Raw genomic sequence first — 27,290 nt, forward strand, 5'->3', positions numbered from 1 at the left:
GGCATGTGCATGTTGTCTTTTTTTACGTCACTCTTTCCAAATTTAACGCGAGGTATGTAAAGATATATCCGCATAAAAATGGTTAAGTCAACTGGAGCGAGACATTTGATGGCGGGGAGTCGTTTAAACGTGCAAATGTTAACAGGTGTGTGTCAGGGTGAAACTCACACACTGAAGTGCTGTATCCTCTTTTCTCCAGCAGATGGTACCTCATGAAACATGCTCTGCATTTCTGCTCCGTGGCCAGCCTCTAACCCTGCTCTCTTTCTCCTCGCCACTGTGTTCCTTATAACAGTGAATATTAACCTGAAGTTATAGACGAGGGGGCTATAAAATAGTTGACATCAGCGCTCGGCGGCGTCCAGCATGCCGTAATGGACGCTCGCAGTCCTGTTAGCTCCTGGTTGCATTACGTAAGGCTTGATGAAGCTTTAATGCTAATGTCTTTGTCATATAAACACTCTTTGGGTTCGGGGGGAATGAGGTAGTCGTTGAGTGATTTAATTGCACGGGCGCCTGTGTGTGAGAGCCTTGTTTGCCCATGCGTCTGAGGGTTTTTACAGGTTTGTGTTCTGTTTGTTGAACAAAGCAGTTTATTTCTTAAAGGGATTTTCTTAATTTTCTTTTCGGGGGAGGCGGCTAAGGCCGGGGGGATTGAGAGCCTCGCCGCCGCGCTTGTCTGGACGTTATAAAGGAATGCTATGGATGACCGAAAGCATTGCTCACATAACATACAGATGGCATTACATAACTGTGTGAGATGCACTATTCTGTTATCAAGATAAATGAGAATCTGATTACACGGCAGGTTCTGTGCTGTGATGGGAATGTTCTTCTTTAGGGAAGCAGCAGAAAGGGAAAGAGTAACAACAGGGCTCCCTGAAAGTGTTTTGACTGTAAACCCTGGCTGCAAGGGGCAGCCACACATCTTTGTGATTAGGTAAACCTCAGAAGCCTTTCATGTGAGCAATCTGTAAAACCTCAGTGGGCACATCCTGTGCGGTATTCAGCTCAATCAAAGGCTGTGTGTCCTGCTGAACCTCTTATTAAACACACTCGATTAAGACTTATTCCAAGCAGCTATGCGGAAAAGCCGCACAGGAGTGCCACATGTAGTGTCGGACGGGCACGTTTTTATAGTTGCGCGGAGATAAAAATGTCTCGTGGATACAGGAGAGCACTTGGGAGTGTTTGTGTATATTTGGAAAATCTCTTCAGCTAAAGTGAACATGTTGCTCTGAAATATTTTCCAACATCTGCCGCCCATCAGGATGTCTGCTTTCTGAGCCACTGCTGCATTCCTGAGCCGCTCCCTCTACCTGGATCAAAAAAAAGAAACCCTTCCCTGTCGTTGCCCCTGAGCTCTGCTCTCAGAACCCCGGTTCAGACTGTACCGGCGGTATTTGTACCAGGTGCAAACATCAGAGCCTGTGGTGAAAAAAAAAATAATAAAAAAAGTAACACAAGGTGCTTATCAGACAGGTACTTATTGTGTTCTGTAATCATACATTTTATATTGTACGCATCTCATGTACCCTATAAAAAGCACCGTTACTCAGGTAAACGTGCAACAAACACAAACTGGAGCATGTCAACGAGGGTTCATGTGACCGTAATAAAACTCGGTTTGTAGTTTCTATAACCGTAGAAGCGGCTACGTTTCCCCCTGCTTCCTGTCCCTGCTTTGTTTCTGTCTCGTAATAGTATTTCTTAATTCCTGTTAAACTGAAACCTGGAAGGCAGACTCCAGCCCTCCCTGCTCTGCATGGCTGTTTACAACTGTTTAGCAGACCCCTGCAGTTTAAGAGTCTGCAGAGACCAATGCAACTAATTTACTTTTAAAGGCAACTGCTAATGAATTAGGTCAATTTGGTAGTGCCGCTCAGCTATGTGAAGAAAAAAAAAAAAATAGAAAGCATGCCCCGGAATGCATTCATGCTATATAGCCCATTGTATACAATAATAGTCATTGTCCTTGTTGCATGGTGTCTAATCCCAGCCCATTCACAGCAGCACTTAAGATTCTTGGCATACTCCCATACTCATTGCTACTCATGGACTTAATCTTTTTCCCCCTTCTCAGAATCAGTCAAGTGTATGGCTTAGCCAGATCAAATGAAAGCAAGCTAGCTCGCTGCAGAATGGCATTCCTCAGCGCAGAAAGTCAAGAGAGAACCTCCTAGGTTGTGTTATATAAGAACGGACTGACCCTGCTCGGTGTGTGTCTGAGAATCTGTTGGGTCTACAGAATGATATAACAGGAGGACTTTCTCTTTCAACAGTGGCATTAAATATCCTCCCCCCCTCCCCACCAGCTCTGCGCACGTGAGCGTTTGTTTGTTTGCTCCGTCCCGCGGAGCAGTTTCGAACAGACCGGACTCAGGCGTCATCGTATTTCATAAATAAATCAGTTTTATTGTAGCATATAAAATTAAATCATTTTACAATTTATTCCAGTATGACACATAATATCCAAATAAAGTAGCTACATTTGTTTCGATAAATAATAATAATAACAATAATAAAAACATTCATTCATCCTTTGACATGTTTCGCTTTGTCTTTTTTTTTTTTTCATTGAAGGGAGTTCAATAGCTGCCACAAAACATGAACAGTAATGCCCACGTCAGGAAGGAATGAAACCATCCACTTGTCAAACAAGCCGAGCGGTTACATTTCGTTGTCTTGTCCTTAAGATACGAGATGGTATGCTAATTGAAGTTGCGCATGTGCATATCCACATATACACACGCAAGTCTACAGTCTGGGTCATGTCTGATGAAAAAGGATCAAAATATACACAGTGAATTGATATCAGCAACTAACATGAATGTACAAATATTAATTACATCTTGCTCCATAACGAAGCTACTTCTGATGCTCCATTAATACGAAGCAGTTCCTATTAAGAATGCTGATGTAGTCACAGCAAACAGTGCACTTCATTAAGTCCTCATGATGTAAGCCCGCAATTCCTTGGGAATCTAGTTACAACAAGAAGCTGGTAGTTGATTGGTGGTCTATTTACACCCCTGCAGCCATCGTTGGCTGCCATTGGCCGCCAACGATGCTGCCGATCACTCTCTCTCGGATGCTCGTCACCAATCAGTCTCTGAATTTGTGGATGTCGTTGGAGAGGCGGTAGAAGGGGTAGGAGGCTTCGTTGGCGTGGGGACAGTTGTAGGTGCACTTGCAGGACTCGATCATCATGATGTTCTTGTTGAAGGTCTCGCCGTCCTCGCAGCGGAACTTGACGCGGATGGTTCTGGTGTCGTGGGGGCTGCAGCAGCGGCCGTCCACGCAGGCTCCGCAGTACCTGGGCCTGTACTTCTTCAGGCTGGAGCAGCCGGCGTAGGTGTACTTCACAGGCTGGCTGGACTTCTTGGTTCTGCTGCACTTCTTTCCTTTCTGCAATAAAAGAGATTGAAAAGAATGGTTATAAGTTGGGCGCTCACACTGTTGGGTTTTTTCTGTATGGTGCATGCTTCCATTGCATCTGGTCGTGGTGGCTCAGGCTTACCTTCAGACTGGAGTAAGGTGACTGGGTGCATGGTCGCACTTCACAGATTCTTGTCTCCTTGACCAGCTTGCATTCGCTGTTGTTGTTGGTGACTCTGGTGGAGATGCCAGTTCCACAGCTCTTGGAGCACTGGGACCAGGGTGTGGTTTGGACGATGCATTTGTGGCTGTCAAACATGTGAACTTCAGGCTGTGGTCTGAATGCTAAAGAAGAAATAAAAGAAATACATTAGCAAATTAGAATGATTTATATGTTGAGATCACAGATATCCAGGAAGGACATGGAGTAAACTCCACAATGAAAGACTGCTTTCTTACCTGGTAGGGATTTGAGTCCTCCCTTCATGATTGCAATGAGCTCATTCCTGCTGGTGAGGTCTCTTTCCTGCTCATCAGTCAAGGAGTCTTTGCCAAAGATCTTCTCTAAGATGTCTGTCTCCTTGCCATCATCGCACACCCACTCCTCGCAGCACTGGCCCGCCACCTTGACCAGTCTAGGGTTGGCACAGCCCAGGTTGGGCAGGGAGAGCTCCTGCGGGCACAGCGGCACGCATCCCACCGCCCCGTCGATGCATGTGCACTGGTGTTTACAGTTTGGCTGGAAGCTCTCTCCGTTCTGGTAGATCCTGCTGTTGTACTCGCAGGGTCTGCCCTCTGACTTGGCTGCAGCGGGGAGAAAAAACAGGAGGAAAGGAATGTTATTCTTTCCTGCTCCACTCAAAGACGTCTGCTGAAGACATCACATGGCTGCCAGATAAGGATCAGTTAAACTGTGAAATTCTTCAGGCTGCCTGAGGAGTCTCTTTCCCTCCACAGTGGGCTGTCTGTGCTTTGAGGTTTAGACTAGTTTCCTCCTAACTGCATTCCACAGTGTTGAAATCACATAGGTTCCCATACTCCTGAATAAAACCTCCCCTTATTAAAAAAAATAGAAAGAAAGAAAGAAGACTAATTCGAAGGCATGCACATCTGGAGCTGGATGGTCTTAATACATACCTCGACAGATGCCACGAGTAGCAGCTCCAGGGAAACTGGCCCCAAAGTTACACTCCAGCCCTTTCGTGTGGTCGCAAGGCTCGGTCAGGCTGCAGTCCTCGTTCAGCTGCCTGGCGCAAACTTTGCAACAGCCGCAGCCGTCCAGGACGACGCTCACGCCGGGTGCGCACTTGGGCATCTCCATTGGGCACTCACACACGGAGGGGCAAGAGGAGGAGGAGGAGAGGACCTGTACAGGCAAAACAACATCTTCTATTAGAGTCTTTCAAAGCCACGCTTGTCTCAAAACTATCTCAACGCGTTCGCCCCATTTAAAAAAGAAAAAGAAACACGTGTGCCTCTCCACATTGAAATAAGAACCATTTCGGCGCGGAACAGAAATAAAACTCACCAGGTTGAGGCTTCCGAGGAAGGTAACGACAACAGTAAGCATCAGCATCTTGGATAAATTTCGTGTGCGCGTTCAAGAGGAATCCTGTTCCTGGTTTAATGAAAAGTCTTCGGAGGAGTCCTTAGGTATTCCCTCGCTCAGTCGTTTTGTCTCTCTTGACTTGTTTGCTGGTAGTCTCTAGTGCCAGAGGCTTCTTTAGAGTGGATGAAGCTCTCGGTAAAGCGGTTGCAGTCTGCTGAGGTCCGGCCACCTCCAGACTTTTATATTCTTGTGGGAAGCTGACGTCGTTCCTGGGCTGCCTGCTGAACTGTTCCCAAACTATGCCAGGAATGTTTCTCGGCGCATTTTCCATCCAAGACCTAAGCTCCACCCTGTCTAAACCTTTCTCCTTCGCTCTCTCACTCGTTTTTTTTCTCTCTCTTTCTCAAATGGATTTTTCCCCCCTGGATCCCATCTGAACACACTTTTCCGTCTCACATTTTTCCCTTCTTGTTTACCCCTCCTTTCATTTTCTTCCTCCACTCGCTTCTCACATCTATCAACTCGGCTTCTTAGGAGTTTTCCGTGAAAGTAACAGAGTTTAGGTGCTTCTATGGAAACTTATTCTTTGGATAAATGTGACAGTTGTGGGGAATAAAGTCATCAAACGATTTAGATACACCCAAAATAGCATCTTAGTTCATAAAGTTTTATAAGAACACTAGTCAGTGTCAGGGGCACTCAACTGTTGGTGGTTGCTTTTGTGGGGGTAAATACACTTTTATAACATGTCGCAGTGGTCAGGTTTTAAATAACTTAAGGTGGTTTTCTTTGAGTCTTAAAGGTGTGGGCAGAAATACGTTTAACAGCGTCTATTTCTGGCTCTCCTGCGCCTTTATTCAGAGGAGCTAAGCATTTCCAGATGCGCACCAGAGCTCGGACGTAACAATATTGCCATATTTGGTATGGCAGTAGCCTACATTATTAACATATTTCTCCCCCTTTGGCCAGCATTCCTGACAGCTTAAAGGCTTGTTAAATATGTTCTTCGCGCAGGGAAATTCCTCTACTTTCATTCCTTGAGGCAGTTTGACTTTTCACGCAATCTGACCATCACGTTCCGTGAGGGGAAGAAAGTGTCCCGTTGTAGGTGAACTGATCCAATTTTCCACAAGAGATGTTGTGGTGTTGGTGGGGGGAGACAAAATACTTGGGTCTTTGTCTACTTTTTACAACAGGGGTCTCAATAAGTCCCCTCCACCTGAGTTTTGAAATTATTCCGATTTATGAAAACCTTCAACAGAGGGACACGAAGTGCGTAAAGACGCAGTATGAACCGTTATCACTTCCATGAAGGGCTGGGAGATTCCAAAGAGGATACTTTGCATGAGTGTTTGTTTGTGTTTTAAGGATCGGGCATTGCTTCTCCTTCCCCGGTAGGCTCATGTGTAGACTTAACATAGCGATACAGTGAGACAGCAGCACTGAGCAGGACGGCTGAAGAGCCCCTCCGGTGAGTCTGAGACTTCTTTTGTTTTGCGGTTTGTTCAACGGAGCTGTTGTCGACTTTGATGGCATATGAATCAGCTTTTACCCTGATTCACCAGCGTACTTAACCCCTCGTGTGAATCATAGCAGTTGAATTGCTGTTAAAAGAGCATCGGATGAAAGAAATTAACTCCTGATTACGAGTTTTTGTGTCATTTCGCTGCTGAGACGGATCAGGTTGACGCTGAATACTTCTTTTTTTTTTTCTTTTTTTTTGTTAGTCTGTGTTTTATAAGCTGTGATTTCTGATTTCTCTTTTCTACATATATTTCCATTTCGCGACACTAGATGGTGATGTGCAGAAAAAATAACTCGGTGGGTGATATGTTAATTATTTAAAGGCCGACCGGAATCCTAAGTCAGTCCATCTTAAAATAGAGCAGGTCATAATAACGTGATTACACTCCTGATCCGTACGGACTGTTGCTCATGCCTGTGTCGGACTGGAGGTGCGCCTGTGTGTGCAACCTATTTGGATAGGGGGTGTGTCCATGTGAGCACATGTGTTTTGCTCTGGTGTGTATTGCTCGAGCTGTGGTATGCAAATGAATCTGTAAATCTGCTAATATAGAAGTCAGATTTTCGAGGTTTTAACGTGACATTAATCACCGCCAACCCTCGGGGGACGTTTGTAAAACTTGTTCTGAGGCTCTGGAAAGGGAGTGACAAATAAAAGTAATGATTCAGAACTGGGTTCGCAGTTTGGCTGGACAATTATCAAACAAAGGGTTGGGATCTTGGCCCCTACACTATTTTCTATTTTATTTTTTTTTTTAAGTCAGGCTATTTCATCACATTTTAAACATCTTAATTTGGCTGTTGTTGATGACCCTTAGAGGGACATTCATCTCTCATCGTGGCCTTGGAAGACATCTGTCAAACTTTTGCCAAGTTCCAGAAGGGAACCTTATGTAGAAATGATGAAATATAAACATAAAACCGAGGTTGCAGTTTGGTTGGAGTTATTATTCAGGGATAGTTGGCCGCATTATTAGGAAAGTAGGCTCCGATTACTGGGCTGAAATGCGGGGTTTAAGGTCAAAGTATTTGATCACATTTAAAGTATCTTAATTACTCTATTAGCCTGACACGTTTTGGCCTGTGTCTGATAACAATTCATGAAGGTCACAAGCTGCAGTTTGTTGCTCCAGTGATGTTGTTCCACATTCTACAAGTGTTGACCACTTCATATTTCTTTCCCCTCCGCTTGCACTTCGGACTTTTGCGGCAGAAGCAAAAACTCCACCCCGAAAACATCTTAATTCCTGTGACTTTCTGCAGCTGTAAATCGCCAGAGGAGCCCTTCGCTGCCCTGAATTAAATCATGTTTTGTTTTACTGTCCTCTGTTGCATTGTCCCGCCGCCTCTATATACGGCACTGAGTCTGCATCCGCCCCTGTGTTCCAGCAATAGGAAACAGTGTTTTACGTCAGTGGAGAATAATATGCAGTAATATTCATTCCATAATTACCCATGAGTTCAGGAAACGCTCCAGAAGCTGGATATGCGTATACTGAGTTGTAATTGCCCTGGCATAATAGTTTCCACTGAGGCTATCTGAGAACCCCAATCGCACACATGCACATAGACACACATACACACAATGTAAACGCCTTTGCCTGTCTCTAACAGAAAAGACAATTAAATTGTTCTCATTCCTCTGTAACGTGGATATCTGAGGCATCCAGCTGCGACGCTAAAGCTTTTTCACTGCTGATCAGAGTTTGAAACATTGTGCCTCGTCTTGCAACTCAATGTAACGGAAACCCACTGTCAGATCCTACCAGGATCACTCAGAGTTCAAGAGACAGCGGCCCTCAGATCCGTTCCCTAGGAAGCCTGCAGCCATCGGCCTCCCCCGTTTGTGTCCAGAAGTGACAGATGGAACCGAACAGGAACGGGGAGGCCGTGTCTAAACAACAGATTCCATTGTAGTATATTCAAGATAGATGTCATAACTAGCATGCAGTGCGTTACTGGAGCACTTCCTTTGTCTGTGTGCTCGTGGAGCAGCAGGAAGCCCGATGAGTTATGGCTTGTTTCTGTGTAAACAGCTGCCGAGATGAAGCCGGCGATTAAAACACGGTCAACCGCTGCAGGAAGACGTCTCGCAGTTCTCGAGAATTCCGCTGGTTCTGTTTATGTGACCCTTGTTGCACGAGCACGTTTCGTATCATCTTTAAAAGGCCGTAGCAGACCTCCTGGTGATAGCTTCTTGGCGTATGCTCTTTTTCTGTCTAACAGGTTGAAGCCAGAGATGTTTTTGCACATGTGTGTTTACACTGAAATGTGTTTCAGCTCCATCCTTCGCCGTAATGTCACATTTCAGGACGATGCGGTAAATTGAATATAAAACTTAAGATGTGGCTTCCAATGAGGACGTCATTTTCAGTGCAGACACAAATATATGTTGTTTTTTTGTGTGTGTGGGGTAAATCAAAGGTGAAAATGATTCATGATTAGTTCCTTCATAACACTGTATTGGTTTTCCTTCCTCAGACGACCTCAGCCTGTGCTTAAGTGCATGCAGATACATGTGCAATATAAGAAACCCTCTGAGTCACTAAAAGCCACAACAATAGAAAAAGACATCAAGAAAGAACTCAAATAGCGAACAGTCTCAAATGGCTGAGCGTTCAGTTTTGTCTTTTTCTATTCTGGATTTAATATATCTCTTTGAGGCAGGCCGAAGCAGACGGGCTCCAGTTACTTGAAATGTGGTGTGAACCGGCAAAGAGGACACAGTAATCCTGGTGAAATACAGCCGGTTGACGTCCACAGACCGAAAACCATCGCCATAAAATTCTGAGGAATCTTCTGGCTCCGTCAGCAGAATGACTAATGCAATCGGCAGCTTTGATTACATGGAAATACGTCCGCCATTTCTGCCCAAAGTAATTACAGTAGAGTCAAGTTTGAGAGAAAACGCTCTCTTTGATACTTGGCCGCACCTCCAGCTGTCTCTAAGGAAGCGTGCATTCCTGGAGGTATTGTGCGATGAAGAGATGAAGTTTGCTTTTTTTGGTATGTCTCGTCTTCCTCAACCTGTCTGCTCTGGTTTTATTTACCTGCGTCCTTCCTGTATGAATAAAGTACAGGAAGGATATGTTTGGAGATATTCCATCCGTCCACCTCTCTGTCTCTTCGTCTATCTACACATCTATCTATCTTGTATTGCCTCCTTTCATTTCATTCTATTATTATTATCATTTATTATTTTTGGCTGCAATCAGACGCATACAACCGCCCGCCAGCCAGCCTCGCGTTAAACGCGCTCCCTGCACCTGTGTAATCACGCACGCCTCTGTCACTTCAGACGTCTAGGATCTCGCTGCGAGTCCGGTCATCGTGGGCGAATAAAGAGAGGCGCTGCTCCTGGTGTCGCTTCATCTGCAGCTGGAAGACCGTGTCTGCTTTCACTGATTTGATTTCATAGCTGCGCTGCGTACCAGCCAGGTGCGCCTGAAGTATGAGGGCTTTCCTTCATCCAAAGTAACCCAAATTCCTCGGCATGGAGAGAAAAGAGAAGGTCTTTTCTTGGGCCGTGCGTGATGAGGAATGATGGAAAAAAAAAAAAAAAGAAGAAGCAGCAGTCTGGGTGTGGGCAGGTGTTAGTGTTGGGAGGTGGAGGTGGTGGTCGGTGATCCTGGCTGGAGTGGAAACAGGAATGTGGGGCTCCTGCTGGAATGTACTGGAATGTTTAGAGCAGTCGGGGGATAATTGAGTGAATCTGGAACAAGAAAAGACAAACTGAGATCCCGCGGTGGAAGAATGTGCTTCTGGGACGTCTGAAGAAACATTCCATCCATTCAGACGGCTTCACCGGGCCCAGAGCCTTCCTTAGATGGCACCGTGGGGAATTTAACCACCCAGCATTCCTCCGCAACACACATGTACTCTGTGCGCTGCTCTTCCTTTCGCACTGCCTTTGTCCTGCGCACAAACCCTCCTTTCATCTTCATATTTATATTTTCTTTGCCCTTGAAGTTTGAGTAGATTTTTTTTCTCCCCCTTAAGTCTGGGAAGAGCAAAACAGACTCGCGTCTTGAAAAGCTCAGGTTCAGGAATGTACTGGAAATCTATTTTAACTCGGAAATCAGTGTAGGAGTATTTACTGTCTTCATGTTCTTTATCCAGATGTGCTTTTTGAAGCCAAGGTCATTCATTGTCCCCATGCACATGTACAGTACAAACAGTACTGACCTGTTTTTATGGACGTCATAACCTAAAATGTCACGTGTCTTTCCCCCCAAAATGAGCCAAACTTCAGTGATTTGCATCCATCTGTGCACACAGGCTCCAACACCACATGACGATTTAAGTATTTATATCGAAACAATGCGCTAATTTAGCTGCGGGGGTCGTTTTCTTACAGATTTTGCTAAGTAGTATGAGGTGTTAGAGAAGCAGCTTATGTGACTTCTGAGGTCACGGGTTCAATCCATGGCAGAGGTGCCTTGAGCGAGCACCGAATGAACCCCCCTAACTGCTCCCCCGGGCAGCCTTACATGGGCTGCTCCAAGTGTCCTCAACCGGATGAGTTAAATGCAGAGAAGTAATTCCATTTATGTGTGCATGTGCAGTACACGATTAGATTAGAGTGATACTAATTAGGAAAACGCTAACCTCTGTTAGCTTAAGCACATTTTCTGAATTCCAAACAGATCCAAGAAATGGTGAAAAGGTTAAGTCTCCTTTTATAAAAAAAAAAAACATTCAACGGTATTGTATTGGTATACACCGATCAGGCATAACATTATGACCTTCCCAGTATTGTGTAAGTCCCCCTTGTGCCTCCGAAACAGTTGTGATTCATCATAGAATGGACATGGGGCTTCTGAGGGTGTTATGTGGTGTCTGGAAACAGGCATGACATGTTGTTAGTGGGGGCCGTTGGGTCCTATGGGTTGAGTGGTTCCTAAGCTGTTTTTTGTGTGAGGATGGTGGCTGCCATCAAGGAGTGTCATTGCTATGGGGAGGGGGTGTCTGGTCTGGTCTGGTCTGGTCTAGGTGGGTGGTACGACTCTAAGTAACATCCACACACTAATGCCAGGTCCAAACATTGCCCAGCAGAATATTGTATAGCCACAAGATGTTTATTATTATGGTATTTGTGAGGTACCTCACCTGTCACTGGTCATAATGTTTTGCCTGATCAGTGTATTTTTCCAAACAAGAGCCAAAAAGGTATTTATTACTAAATAAATACAGGGATAAGTTAATAAAATTATTAATATAAAAAATGATTTTTAGCCGATTTCTATAAATGTAGAATGCAAGTAGCGACAGAAATGTTAAAATATTTAAAACTATATGATGGAATATGTGATCATATATTATAACGCATGAGAGAGTTTGACTTGGAGACCCGGTGTGAAATTGACTGAGCCCTGGCTGCAGTGCGCTTCTGTCACTTGTTGGGCTGAGACGGACTCGTCGGCTACACGTGATGGTCGGTGCGCGTCACCGAAGCGCTGTCGCTCGCCTGGAGACCGGAGCAGGGCTGACTGACACACTGACACTGTGCAGCAGGCTACTGTAAATAAAGAATAATATCCAAACTAAACTAACAGGGAACAAATAAGCACGCCGTGCAGCGTCGGCTCAGCAGCTTGTAGTTTTTCTCATTCATTCGCTGAGTTTCCTGTTTGGGTGTTTTTCAGTCCTTTTTTCTTCTCCTCTGGGTGCCAGATCTGAGCGTGCCAAGTAAAGGGGAAACAAAAACATGGCTGGTTTGATGGCAGGTTTCGGTCATTACACCCACGCCGTCGTCCGGGGAATCCCCGCGTCCCTGGCCAAAGAAGCGCTCCGGAGCACCCAGGCGGAGGTGGACCTGGACGGGGCGCGGAAGGAGCACGACGCGTACGTCGAGGTCCTGAGGACGAGGCTCGGGCTGGAGGTGGTGGAGCTCCCCGCGGACGAGTCGCTGCCCGACTGCGTGTTCGTGGAGGACGCCGCCGTGGTGTGCGGTGACACGGCGCTCATCACCAGACCCGGGGCAGAGAGCAGGAGGGGAGAGGTAGGGAAGTGACAGCATGATTCAAAACAACGAAAATTAAACAAAAAAAAAAAAAAAAAAAAAAAAGTTTGACGCCAAAGTGGAAAGGAAGGCGTCCTCCCACCTCGTCTATCTGTTGTCTTTACATGGCATGCAATTAATGAGCTGCAGGGGTGTGCAGTATGCTGAAAACTGGTTAAAAATATACTGGTTGATCATGACTTCAGGATTTTAAACATTTTTTTTTTTTTTTTAAAGTACATTTCCAGTAAAAGCAGTAATTACCTCGTAGTCTGGGTCAGTTCATAATCAACTTAATTAAAGCTCTATGCAGCTGTTAATTAAGTCTTGCGCAGAAATGTGTGACAGTTAAAGAACTGGGAGCACCAGGCCTAGATTTGTTGAAGCTGCGCATATCACCAGCTGTATCAAATCAGATCACACATTAACCACAGCGCACCAGCATTTACAAAAGGATATGGTGATTAGAGGCACGAGGCAACGCCCATTTCAGACAATGCATTTTTTTAAACAATATGTGCTGCACAATAGAAGGCTGAGAGAGTTTTCTGCACATATCTGCACTTGACTTGGTATTTTATCGTCTCCTTATCCATCATAGGATGCTGTTTAAGATTGCAAAAACATATCACTTCATAATTCAAACTTATTTGCTCGTTAGGATCTTGACAAGGCTGAGAAAACAAACTCAAAGGCGCCACGGAAATTAATGAATTGAGACATTTTTTTTTGGAAAACTAAACAACAACTCGGTTGCCAGGCGAAGGTTGCTGCAGTGGAGGGTATTTGTGTGTCTGAATGACAATGAGCGAAACGGTCCGACGGCTTCTGTGAAAGGCCCTGTCATTTCGCATCAGAGTCACTTTACCAGGCTCACCAGTGCTAATGGTCCCCAGCCTCACTGGCAGCAGGGATATTGATTGAACAGCTCGCTGCTGCTACCTCCAACCAACCCATTTTATTTACGGCCAACGTGGAAGCAAGCGAGTTCTACTTGCACGCCTGCGTGTGCGCGCTCTCCATCAGCACTCTGCTGATATCCTTTATCACATTTAAATTGTGAAAAGTTTTCATATTTCCACAGCGGTTTTTGGTTTCTCGCCCCGTATTCCCGCTCAAGGACAGATGTCTGCTGTCGTGGGGGAAAGGAAAATTGGCAAAGTCCGAGGCACCAGAGCGTACAACATGTTTGTCAAAATCACAGATGGATTCCAGTGAATGCTTAACTGGCCACTTTTACTAATAACGAGAGATCATTTTCTGACATTTCGCTGTCATTGTGCGAGTTAAAGTGCCGCGGGCTCCCGGGTGCACTGTGAAAAATCAACATGTGACATTTCACACTGAAGTGACAGGCTTTTGTTCTGCAGCTGAGGTCATGTGGCAGATTGGCAGTGAATGATGAGGGACGCCCACTGAGGATTTCATAATAATGCATCTTTATTTTTATTTTTTTTTTTCCTTTGGCATCCTACAGTAGATATAAAAGTGACCCTGGACCTTTCACAGTTAATACACAATCAACTGACCACAATCGTTTTGCATAATCGCTTCCATTCACATTCATAAAAACAGCTGGATGAACAGAAATGTCAAATTTCCATCACTGTTTCCACATCGTTTTCCACCGAATTTCGCTGACGCTCTTTTAATTCGCGTCATCTCGCCGCTTTTGTTGGTTTAATGGCACCCTGAGGGAAGAATTAGTGCCACCAACTGTTTATCTCCAGATGCTTAACTTCTATAACGGTGACGGTTTATAGCTTGAGGAGTCGTGGGAAGGATTCAGCTATAAAGACTATAAAATTCTTAATCAATGTCATTTGTATAACAACCAGCAACTAAAAATTCCTGATTGTGATGGACCTGGTTGATTTTCCAGTCCAGGTGGTGCAGGAGGGGATCATTTGTGTGATAATTGATTGTCGACTAAAATAATGAAAATGAAAAATGAGAAGTACTTCCAAACGTTGTTGGCATCACCAAAGCGGCCAGACGTCATGGGCTTTATAGCCTCTGAAAATTACTTGCATAACAATTGATCAGATGCCAGATTCCCAAGCGTCATTTCTCGATGGTGACATCCACAGTTTCACCATTATTTTTCCACCATTTTTTTATTTTTTTACAGGCGCTCTCTTAATCTTGGCATCTGATCTTTTTATTGTTTTAATGGCGCTGGAGTGATGAATAAGTGGCACCAACTGTTTTCTAATATGGTGACGCTTTACAGCCCAAGGACCCATGGATGAAAAACAAGCAGTTAAAGAAATGCTGCAAAAGATTTACAAAGACAATAACGTTTCGTGACAGACCCAATTAATCCCTGTCCCCGGTGGTGCAGGAGATACGAAATGGTTCCAAAAACTGCCGGGGTCGCCCACGTACCCAAACATCACGATTCCCAGACTCACCAGCAGCAGAGATTGATGCTGCTAGCGTTTTTAAATCATTCGTTTGACACTTGGCTATTTGACGGTTAACCATTAACTGAGCTCTCATAATTGCCACACTGGGGTTGAGGATGACATGGGAGAGGCACCATCAGGATCACCAAACATCTCCAACGTCATGGGTTTTATAGCTTTTGATCTGACAATTCATTGTTTCCACATGTCAGTAAATTATCAGCTGAGAGTGTCTACAACCACCGAACAGAATGAGGGTAATTTAACTCTATGATCATTCTGAAGGAGGCAGTTTATGGTGCTTGCCTAGCCCAGCCTATTGACTGCTGTTGGCACAACATGCTGTAGTTCAAAACCTCTACAAACCACAGCGTCTAAGATGTTTTTAAGCAATTCTGAATACCGCGATCTTCACAAAACTAAGATTCAGTGCAGGACTTGTACATTAGAATGCATTTCCTTTCTCTAGTGTACCTAATGAAGTGGCCAGTGAGTGTATTTCCATATCAATTTCTACCATTTTTTTCCCCCTGTGGTTCTTTTAATGCTGTTATCTGATGGTTTCATTGGTTTAATGGCACCTGAGTTTAAGAGCTAGCGCCGCAGGCTAATTCCTAGTGTTCTCGGTGTTGCGTGTAATACAGTATAATTCCAAACACTGTCAGAATCACCAAAGTACCCAAAATAATCATAGGTTTCATAGCAACCCTCAGTCCAGTTTTATTCAGTTTTCTTATTACAACAATCACTTTATTCTGCCACCAGTTTAGTGCAAGCTGAAGCACTCGTTTCGGTTGCAGTTCAAAGGAAAGAACTTGTTACGTAAATCACTTTGGGGTCATAGAGACGTTACTGTGCTGCAGGGGAGGGTAATCTTGAATGAGTAAAAACAAACGCGGATTCAGGAGAGTTTATCATTAACCAGGCGTTATACTTGATCTAAGTGAAAGTCTGGACTTTGCCCACTTCTTTTTGGACTGACAGAAGAAAAATAAAAAAACTTTTAACAGAACTTGGGTTTAAAATCCTTTGATAAGACACTGTATAGAGGAGCAGGTGTGCAGCACATTAGGAGAATCGATGTGGGAATTCAGAGGTGTGCTTATCTAAGCTGAGAGGAATCGTTTCCCGTTTATCGCTTTAGTCTTTTCTGAGCGCTGCAGGATTGTTTTTTTTTTTATCTGTTTCAAGTTCACTTCAGTTCTTTTCTTTATAATCGTCTTGTGAAGTCGCTACAGGCGAGATTAACGAGCGGGTCAAGCAATTTCGCATCTCTCCTGTCTTTTTTTGTGATTGATTGAACGCATTATGGAGGTCTATTCTCTTCAACTCAGTAGGCAAGGGAATAAGTTATGATACGTTTCTTAAAGGTTGCAGGAATCTTATCCATTAGGGCCGCGGTTTAAAAGCTTTGTTGTTAGGGGAAATGCTCGTCTATAATGGGTTGCATTAATGTGTGCTACAGATGGGAGGCTGCATTGTCTAAAACACTCCACAAGCCAAGGAGCCAAAGTTAATTTCCCCCCTTTATACTAAACACTACTCCGATAAGCTGAGAGTATTCAACGAGCCAGATGCGTATCTACAGATCTCTGCGTGACCTTCTCGCTTATTGTTATAACCCCTTTAAGACTCTCAATGAAAAAGAAAATATATGCTTTAGTCAACATGTAATGAGTTGAGATAGCAAATTATTCCTATAATTAGTTTCAAAACATATTTCATCTGGTTGAAAGGAGCGCATTTCTAAAATACTTTAATGAGACATTTGAATGAAACTCATTGCCCCAGAAATAGATGATACTGTATTATAGTTGCCTTGTGCAGAGTGATGATATGTAAGGATGTTAGAGCGATTGAGAGCATTAGTTTAAATTTGCATTAAAGTTGAAACTCCTTTTTTTTGGAGTTCACTGAGTTTATTGGCCGCCGTTACATCTGCTTCACTGAGGTAGTGATTAGTGCATATGAGGTACTATAAAATATCCCGGCCCTTTGAACTGCGATATGCAAAGAATGACTCAAATAGAAAAACATCCCCCCCACTCTCTGGACCGTATGTATCCACTGCAGAGACACAGATGTTCTTTGCTTCTTCTCACCTTCACTTAAACTTACCTCTCGACAAATTTCAAGAGACGTGAATCCGGCAGAGTGTAAATATTTTAATTGAAACAACATCCTTGGGTATTTACGTTGGGTAAGTGCAGTGCAGTGCAGACGTGACGTGGATAACTTCACAGAGGGCTTTTTTTATTGTTGCACTTGTTAAAGACAGTGCTGCAGAGTGTTGTCACTTGTCTCGGAGACGGAGCTCCGGTGCAGGTTTTGAACCGCTGGCTCTCCATGTGCCAACTGAAACCCATTGCATGTTTTCACATGCTTGCATATTTTATTGGTAGTTTTTCAGCACCTGCTCAGGTAATGGAGTTCGTCTTCAGTTATCGGATGCTTACGCAACAGTCACATATGTGCATATGTAAGTTTAAGGTAAAAAAGCAAAATGAAGGGTGAAGATTGGCTCTGTGTAAATTAATTAGCAGTTTGGGGTTTCTGTGGTGCAGCTACGCGTTCATGTCCATAGAAATTGTAAAGATAGACAGTGAAGGCAAAGCAAGTAGAGCTCCCCCTGGTGTCTGGCTGTAGTATAGGTCATAAGCTCCACCTACTCCATGTTAGTGGATGGAGGTAGTAATATAATGTTGATGTATGTTAAAATGTCAATTTGTTTGGACGAGTTTCGTTTTAATTGGTTATTCGACGCTATAGAAAGGGGATGTGATGTCATGGCAACCTCTCGTTGCCATGCTGACCCCTCCGTGGGACTGGGACTGTAAGAGTTGTGACAACTATTTTAAAATATGAGTGCGGCGTATAATCCCACACTTCCTTGTAACTGGTGGAGGTAGAGCAGAGTGTGAAAAAAAAAATGTGAACGAGTCTGGAGGAAGTGTGGCCAGGTCATCCTTATTGTGGCTCCACTCTCGGACCGTAACTGCACAGACTCTGGCTGTTGGTGCTGCCCGTATCCATGGGAAAATAGCAGCAGTTTGGCCAATGCAAGGAAGTGGTGACAAGTTTTCCACATTTATATACAGTGTATGGGTCAAACTAAACAGTGAAAGGGCATCACCACAGGAAGTGCCATTTATGGGTTCATGCACATGGGTGTCACTTGTACACATTTTGTGAGCTAAGCCTCAAAACAGAATTGTTATTTAGTCTTTACCCTCACTCACTTTGTTTTCATGGACAATGGTATTCTGCAAATACATAGATGATAAACACCACATGTAACTGCCTCCATCATAACTCACAGGTTTCGAGTTGATTGAGAGGACTGGTGCACCAGCCATCTTTGATTATCTGTTTAGAAAGGAAATATTTGCGGTTCTTGATCTGATCATTTATTTTCTTGTTGGAATTAATCTGTTCTTTCCACACATGACTGACCCACTTCGGGTAAACATCGGGAGACACAATGAGTTTCCGGACGGGGCAAAAAAACATAGAAGTTGCAAACGACAAATTGTTGAAGCAAATGTTTGGAAATATGAACGCGGCCGGAATCCGTGTGGGCAGCAATGTTGAAAAAATGTGGCTCCATCTTGAGCAATCACCTTCTGTCAATAGACAGTTTTATTTCTCCTCAGCTGTCCTGGAAAAGGTTTATTCCAAATGTGTGTGTTGTGGGAAATAAATACAAACAATAGACATGTAAAAGTTGGACTGTAATCAAAAGGATTTCAACCACTTTGAAGAACTATTGTTCAGGTAAACGTAGCTGCTGGTGCTATTAGAGACTCGTGTCAGGTGACTGAAACAGTTGAAGTTGAAGACAACGCGTCCCCCCACCGCCCCCCCGCCTCGCGCTCCACAGGATGTCTGGGTTCTTTCTCGGCGACACACCGAGGAGATGAATAATCACAGTGAATTTGCCGCTCGTCACATCCAGACCCGCCAGTTAAATTACCAGTTCACGTAAATCACAAGCGATGTTCCCTCGCCCTCGGAGACTGAGTGTCTGGCAGCACAGCTACCAGAGTGGAAGATACAGTAATGATCACGTTTAGATTTAGATTACGCTTATTTTCTGCCGCAAGAAGTGGAAGTGCAATTTCATGGCTAAAGAAAATTACACCGCGTCTCCTAATGTGCACGGATACAACATCAGCTGTGCCACTTAAGCCACCGTCATGCAAGCTGGTTGTTTAGAGCCACAAAATGAGCAGGTACACAATTGTAAAAATGACTTTCAGCTGAAGCCTACGCTGCATGAGACTCAAAGACAGATAACATCGAGTTTTGCTATAGATTCAGCCACTCTATATCTTCTCGCTTCAGCAGCGATGTGCTTCATGTGCTTGAAAAGGAGTGTTGTTGATCAGGTGAGCTTTTCATCTCGTCCTATAGCAAGAGATGTACTCGAACACTTGTGTATCATGAGTTGATCAGATAACTCAGGTCCAAGTGACGCCGCTATGTTTCATCTGACGTCATCGGTTCAGCAGTAATACCTCCTGCCAAGTAATAGATGGCGCTTTCTCTGCCTCTCCACTAGATCCTCCCTCACGTTTGCCGATTTAATCCTTTAAACCTTTGCAAAGCCCAGACAGTCCAGATGAATAGCTTTGATCTGATATCAAGGTTTACAAGGGTTTAATTAGCCAAGCTAAACACTTTTTTTTTTTTTTTCTTTTTGTAAGCCCTGGTTTAAGATTGGATTAAATGCAGTATGTTTGCATTTTGCAGTGCAGTTGCTCAAAAACTGGCTTATAGACCGAGAGAGACTTGGCTTCATATAACATTAGCTGTCTCCCGGTGACTTTATCTTTATATTCTGAACGTGAGGTTGCGCTGCCAGCCTCACTGTCTGAAAGTGAAGTCAAACTTAATTACCTCGAAATAAAATCCCTCTCTTATCCTTCGCGATCGCTCTTTACCTTCCTGCCGTTGTTTTTTTACTGATGCAAAGAGACCAGAAATCACAAACGAACAGAAATCCTCCACGGGGTGATGACTTAACTTGCTACTTTTTACTAGCAGTGTCCAGACGCTGTGATGACCTAACTGCTTTGGAAGGGCCACTTGATATTTACTGTATCTCATAATGGCGTACTGCCATGAGCAGTTACTGTACGTTGAGGTTAACAGAGCCTGGAAAATAATGGTCGTTAAAAAGTGCTAAAAATGTGTCGTAACAAGTGTAAAAAATCTTCGGTGTCTTTAGGGCTGGAGACAGGATGGAAAATCCTGCTCTGCAGACACAATATTTAGGTCATGTTTTTATAGACGTAATATTTAGGTTCAGTCCTCGCAGTTTATGTGTCCATGTGGGCCCCTTTCCGGTCATGCCTCACGTAGCTACACCCAGACTGACACCAGACAGGACAAAAGCCCTGTTTTGACTAGACAGCCCGCAGATGCCGATTCCTCGCCGCGCCCCCTCGCTCTTATATGACTTCCCTCACGGAATCGACCTGGTTTCCTTCAGGGAGACTTGACATCCGAGTGCGAACGGCGGAGGAGGATGAGACACCTGGAACCCGCCAGGAGCTTGTGGGACGGGGTAAACGTGCCTTCCCCGACTGTCTGTCACATTCTTTCCACATTTAACCTGCCCTTCCTCTTTCTGTTTGCCTGTCTGACTCCCCGTCTGGCTTGGTCCATACGTAACATCTCAGTACCGCTGCCTCTGCTCATCCTCTGGCTCTCGTTGTCATCGTCTTCCAGAGGATATTGTCAAAGCGTGAAGTCTTCTAAGGTCTTAATCAGAAGAAACTTACTTACATACGCATCAACGGTCAGACGTTCGGGATCGCCGCAGGTTGGCCACTTAACACGCAGGGAAAATATATAAATCCCTGTTTGACTGAGAAATATAGGTTAGCAGACTTTCAATACAAAAAAAAAAAACTATATGACAATTCCAGCACTGGGATAATAGTGAATTACTGTGCTACTGAGATGTCTTTTGTTGGCAGGAAAGTGTAGTCACATTGAAAACACATTGAGAACTGGGATGAAAATGCTGTGACACACTTAAATCAGACTAAACGTCTCAAAGGCTTAAAGTGGAGCATTCAGAGAAAGTCAGTAGAGACAGATGATGAGATGATTTTTACAAAGTTATTTATTTTGTTGTTTACACTTGTTAGCTGTTTCGTAGCTAATGGACAAACTAATATAAATAGCTAGCATTTTGTAGTGTTTCCACGTGTGTGAATACCTAAAAGTCATTCATACTTTTATGGAGAGTTAAGTTTAGTTAAACCCAGATCATTTGTTGCCTTAGACACAACCCTACAGATGCTTTAAGCTGCAACTAAACGTATTTACTAGATTAGCTAAAAATTAGCTAATTCTCATATATATATGTAGAAATAACACAGTAATTTAGTTTAAAAATAGCTGATCCTGGTCAGTTTCTTTCTTTGTTTTGGCCTCGTCACAGTGTGTCCTCCACGGGTCGACCAACACGTGCCAGGGCTTTGCCTCTCATGCGTGTTGTTTAAAGACAAAAATCCACGAACAGACCAGACCGCTCTCATCCCACACCACCCCGCCGTCACCTTGGACCCTGCCCCCTTTTTGGCCCCGGGTTCACCCATCACCACCACCACCAGCACCAGCACCAGCACCCCGCCAACCCAGCATTGTGCAGCAGCCTGTGAGACAGCTGCGGGAGGCTCTTGAACAGGAACTCCTCTCAGCCTCAGACCGGGATGACCCGGTCACGCTCAGCCGTCACCGTGGGTGTGTGAATGTCTGGCTTGGTATGTGAGACCGAGCGCCGGAAGACACAGGAAGTGGGCCAGGCATGGTGGTGTCGAGAAAAGTCTGGCTAAGGTCAGGAAGGGTGCAGCAGAAGTGGAGACAAAAGCCCTTTTTTCTCCTGCAGTTCTTTTTTTTTTTTTTTGGATTAATAGTTCCGTTTATTCCCCCCCAAAAAATGATGACACACTTTTTAGCTTCTGTGCACCGTCTGATAAAGGCGTGAATGTAAAGTATTTTCAGGTTTTCTTTAGACACTTTAGACGTTATATATTATAACCGCGCCACTGCTCTCTGAAACCTCTGTCACTGTTTGTTGATGTGCTGTGCAGAAGTCAAACCATGCACAAAACAAAGCATCCAGACAGACATAGAGGGCAAAATGGAGAAAAGGACGGTGATTGTCTGTGTTTAAATTCCATAAATTATTTTATAATTTATAAGGAATATTTAACTATTACTGAAAAGCGGCTAGCCTAACTTCACATTTTCTCCACTTATTTCATGATTAGTCGTGGCAAAGAGCCTTGTCGCGTTATTAAATCTAAAGGACGAACTCAAACTGACATTTGATTCCAAGAGCACCGATCTGCATAATTGCCTCTTAAAACCTGTACTTCACGCTAACTCCAACCCTCACTAGTCCTTTTTATTTATTTATTTTCTATTTTCACTCTCAGGCATGTATTAATATTGGTGCCACAAGCTCTAAAACAGCCAAGTGTAGGTATTAATTTGTTGATGCTTGGAGATGTCAGCCTTTTTCCTTTTGTTTGAACAGATATTACCACACATATTCTCCACTACGCATACATCCACACTAATGAAACCAACAATAAGATTGTGTTTATGTACCGAGCAGTGGCCTTCACTTACCCAAACAAACGCTTCACTTGATTGCTTCTGCCACATTTTGCTGCGCTCTGTAAACACGGCAGAAGTCAGTCAAGACTAATTGAGATAAATCTCCGCAAGCTTTTACAATCTTTCTCCCTCTCCGTCACTCTTTGACTTCTCACTCTCAGCGTCTCCCTTTTATTCTCGCAATTACACACTACCCGGGAGATACAAACCGTCAACATCAACTCCATTGATTGCCTCGGAAGCAGAGCCAAAAGGAATATCTCACGTCTCGCAGGCTATAGACGTCAGTCTCTCCTGTCAGTCCGGTTAAATGTCCGCTCTTCTCTGCTGTCACTGAGCAGCCTTCATTTTATCTGGAAGCCCGTTGATGGGATTTCACCTCCAGCTCTGGTGGCAAAGATGAAATGTGCTACTGTCTGAGGAGGCAAGGCACTCGCTGTCCTTACCTGTCATTAAAGCGCAGCTATTTGTTGATAATACCCGGCGGTGATGGACGTTATCTGCACCTCACAGACTTGACTTGTCAATGAGTTGTTTATTGTGTTGGTGAGGAATAAATTCCAGCTAGAACAAGCTAAACAAATATATATTTTTGTTTGTGTTTCAACTTTTTTTTACATAGTTGTCTGACATTTTGTTGACTAAATGAAGTGATGAATAAATTCATAAATAACTAGAAAACAACAATGAAGGAAAGAATTTGCAGCTCTAATTTTAATATTGATGAAATGATGGACCACTTAGTTGACAGATGGTCATGAAATTGCTAGTCAGATTCACAGTGGCAGTGCTAACAGGCTGTTGTTAAGCAGGAATAAATTTTTAGTTTTAGCGTAGCGTGCCAATTAGCTCTAAAGACAGTCAAGTGCATCTAAAACTGAGTAACGTAAAAGAAAAAGAAAAGTTCTTCCCCCACGGGTCTACACGTGTGAGTCTGCAACGGCGCGTCTCGTACCCTAAATGCAATTATCACCAGGAGGTTGACGTGATTGCGTTTTTCCCCAGTTAGCGGTTTAAATTGACGGGACATCAAAGGAAGCCCCCATCAGACTACTGACTTAAGCGGCCCTCTTTCCAGTGAGATCATGCTTTAGCTGAAATAATCTCATTCTGCACACGATCAGGCCGGGAGCATGCAGACATGTCGTGAAAGCCGGGCTCAGTGTTGAAAGAACACGGTTTTGGTTTTTGGCACCCTGGCTCCGTGTGAAACAGTGCAGCGCTCCTGGCATCTTGGAGTTAATTCAAGAGTGAAGTAAGTGCTGAAATACTGAACAGAACCAATTACAGCTTTATGGTAATAACAAGGGGAATAAGGCACGAGATGAAAACTGATTTAAAGGATTCCTAACTAGTACCACTGTTACTGAAGGTCCTCCATGTCAGCGCCACTGTATGTGCTTCCCTGCAGACACTGAGCCAACTATAAATCCTTCAGGCCGGCATGTGTTTTACATTCACATGTATTTATGTCTAAGATTAAGCCACTGAGCAACCAGAGACTCACCTTTAAATAGACTCACCATCCACACTTTGACACCCATAAACTAATCTGTGTCTTTAAATGTGTCTTGAATTCCACACCTGTCCCAGGCCCCAGCACTTGCAGATATACCTGCCTTACGCCTTTATCCTTATTTGTCTTCTATTAACGATACAGACACACTCGATCGTGTCTCAATTTCATGTCTCGTTGCTGGATGGCATCCTGGGAGGACAAGCTAAAGCAAAGCTTTTCTTACTTCATTGTTGCAGCGTCTGTCAAATGTGAAATCCTCCAGAGCACTGCCCAGGCAAAAACATTGTTTTCACATCTGCTCGACTCTCAGAACACAGAGCCAATATTGTTTTAAAAATTACCTTTCTGACGGGAACATGAAGTGATTTGTTTCTGCAGCACGCTCCCGTTTTTTGCTTCATTCCTGTTCTCGTATCTCTCCAGTTGCCTTCCTGACTCTTTGCACCATGTTCTGCAGATTCACACAGATTGACATGATCCCGAAAAAGGTCATAGCTCTTTTAAGGAATGCATCATTTTTATTTATTGACTTTTCTTTTTTTGCTAATCACCAACTGGTGATAACTTATCATGACTGTGTCACTGATGCATGCCTCACATGCCTTCTCTTAATTTTTGGTCTATCCATCACGGAGTGGAGCAACTATTCCTGTCTCCATATGAACTTCATCTGCTCCCTGCCTTGTTGGAAAGGCCTGCTCATCGCTCTTTGATGAAAGTGATATATCTCAGGTGCCGTTTTAGCTCCTGATCCGCCCTCTCTGATTTTGCATATTTCTTTGCACCATTATTCAGTCTGACTAATGCCGTTTGCAGAGTAGTTTTTAATTATGCCACAGTTCAGGGCCCTCTCAAATTGAATTTAACAGTGAGTGAATCTTGGTCATCGTAATGAGAGAGCCTCAGCTGGTGAACAATACTCTTGTGTTTTATTTTCATGTGTGTGAGCAGAATGGTGTGCTCCTATACCACTCTTATTCTCAGAGGAGAAATTACATCATAGTGCTGATTCAGTGAGCTGTTGGAAGTAAGTGGGATTAACAGAGGTCGGGTTAATGATGCAGACATTTAGAGGATATACAATTCAATACAAAAACAGCTTTAAAAGTAGATTAAAAAAAATGTGCGTGTTAAATGAGTCTGAATGCTCTGTAACACATGGTTGACAGTTGGGCAGGTTGTGAAATAAGCTGTATGGCCGAGGAGGATCTGGGATAATTATGATAGGAGACGTTCAGACAGATATGATGGAGTTTAGTTGTGAAGGGTTTCGAAGGTAAGTGGTAGATATCTTGTACTCAGGACTGGGTTGAAGTGGTCTATGGAGGGAGTTTGGGTAATGATACATGCTGCAGAGTTACATTAGTCGATGTGTGATGTTACAAGGGCGTGGACCAGAATGACGGTATCATTTTGTGCTAGGGATGGGCAGAGTCGATTGATGAGAAGTGACATTTAGTGAGAAACTGTCAACTTTGGCTAGAGTGGATTTAGAGACGAGGAGGACTTCTGTTTTTCTAATTTGGAAGAAGTTTCAGGAGATCCAGGATTTTATTTCTGTTTGACAGTCTTAAAGAGCAGGGGGGGGAAAGGTGGACTTTGTAGACAAGTAGAGCTGGGTGTCGTCCGTATAGGAGTGAAATTGAAGCATGTATATACAGAAAACATGGCCAAGAGGAAGAAGGTAAATGATAAACAGTAGCGGACCCAGTACAGAGCCATGGGGGACCCCTTTAGTGACAGGTGAGACCTGAAGTGCCTGAAGGGTTTAAGCTCGACAAACTCTGTACGTTCAGATAAATATGATGTAAAGTGCAGATCTTGAAGTACAGGTGTCCAACCTGTCCAACCTCATTTGAAGGTGGTCTGGGGCGCTTGCAACCTCATGTCCTTTTGTTGTGCGAACACTGTGTCACATTAAGTTTTGCCTCATTCTTTCAGAGAAAACATGCAACTAGTTTGTTCCTGTAGCTGTTAGCTAACTAGATGATAAATAACCCAAAAAAAGATTAACAGTGATTGAATATGTGTAGTCCATGTGTAATCCTATAATTAAACAAACAAACAAAAAAAAAACATATCGGTATAATTTAATTACCAATGTGTTCATGTTGATATATGCAAAGTAGCCATGTGGAGTTACCATATCTCCTCCGTAATGACCAGTGTTTGTACTTATCTGTATTAATTACCAGGCATTTTAATTTCACTATCTTTAATGTAGTGATTTGCAGTGCTCCCAGGCTTCCAGGCATAACCTAAGCTTTGTGCTGGCCTATGAAATGACTATCTTTAAGGAGGAGAGGAATAAATAAAACATAATGTGGGGGCTATCGAGAAAGAGTTCTCCTTTTTCCATCATGTTATCACGCGCACACACAGCAAACCACACTGTTCATGGTCCTGAAACAAGCAGATATAACAATCCATTGTTTTGAGACAGCAACTATTTGCACAACGTTGCACTGCAGCCCAAAAGATGCAGCTTACGTATTTGCATATAGAGTGCAGGACTGAGACCTGATCACTTGTGACGCAGGTGGAGCCTGATTTTAATAGAACTGCCCATGTGATCTGATGAGCCAGGAATCATGTAAGTACCAGGTCTGAACAGAGACAGAGCAACGATAAGAATTAATCAGCATTCTGACTCTAAAGCTATTAGATGTATCATCTGATAGACTGGGCCTGGGCCTTTAATAAACTAAACAGGCTGTGATGACTAAGTGCACCTTCCCACGAATTTGCATGTGTTCATTCACACAGACACGATTCCTGCGTGTGCATGCGAGTCCATTCATTCTCAGACACAGGAGGTGAGACTCAGGTGTGTAGTTTCCACTTGAGGGTGAGTCAGCAGACAGTATGTGTCGACCGGGTGCCAAAATGTTCTCGCAGAGTCAGGGGGAGGCTGGAGGCCACGGGGAGAGTTGCTCGCCTGCTGCATCTCTGGCACCTACGTGTAATTTGTGCATGGGTACAGTAGTGTGCCTCAGCTGCATCTGTTGTGCGTGCTGCTGACGTCAAACAGACCGCAAAAGTACTTATTATGTCTGATAGTTTGAAGCTGCAAGGAATGTTTAGTTATAGTTTTGCAGTATTTCAAGGATTTTTGCCACCATCCCACAAAAGGCCCGAGTAATGGAAGGTTTGTGCGTGGCACTGAAAGACTGTGGAGAAATTACAAAACACTCACAGCAACTTGTTTTCCAGACGCTGTATCTTTGGAAAGTTTAGACTCTGAAGTCAACAGTTTTCATTGAAACGGTTTTC

The 27,290-nt window shown here is 43.8% G+C and overlaps 2 protein-coding genes across 2 annotated transcripts in view; one reads left to right on the top strand and one right to left on the bottom strand.

Annotated features, from left to right (window-relative positions):
• Positions 1 to 2,392: 2,392 nt before the first annotated feature.
• Positions 2,393 to 5,150, bottom strand: ccn1 (cellular communication network factor 1). The gene is made up of 5 exons (XM_047588170.1): positions 4,907 to 5,150; positions 4,516 to 4,744; positions 3,838 to 4,182; positions 3,521 to 3,723; positions 2,393 to 3,408 (listed from the first exon to the last, which is right to left on the bottom strand). Exons 1-5 carry the CDS (start codon positions 4,952 to 4,954, stop codon positions 3,106 to 3,108), a joined length of 1,128 nt encoding a protein of 375 aa, XP_047444126.1. The 5' UTR covers positions 4,955 to 5,150; the 3' UTR covers positions 2,393 to 3,105.
• Positions 5,151 to 5,892: 742 nt separating this feature from the next.
• ddah1 (dimethylarginine dimethylaminohydrolase 1) overlaps positions 5,893 to 27,290 on the top strand; it is an 80,491-nt gene continuing 59,093 nt past the window's right edge. The window contains exons 1-2 of the mRNA XM_047588171.1: positions 5,893 to 6,398; positions 12,125 to 12,452. Of these exons, the coding sequence (XP_047444127.1) occupies positions 12,159 to 12,452 (294 nt within the window). The 5' untranslated portion in view covers positions 5,893 to 6,398; positions 12,125 to 12,158. The remainder of the gene's footprint in view (positions 6,399 to 12,124; positions 12,453 to 27,290) is intronic.

This window comes from Mugil cephalus, chromosome 6, assembly GCF_022458985.1.
Source record: "Mugil cephalus isolate CIBA_MC_2020 chromosome 6, CIBA_Mcephalus_1.1, whole genome shotgun sequence".
NCBI classification, from domain to species: Eukaryota; Metazoa; Chordata; class Actinopteri; order Mugiliformes; family Mugilidae; genus Mugil; species Mugil cephalus.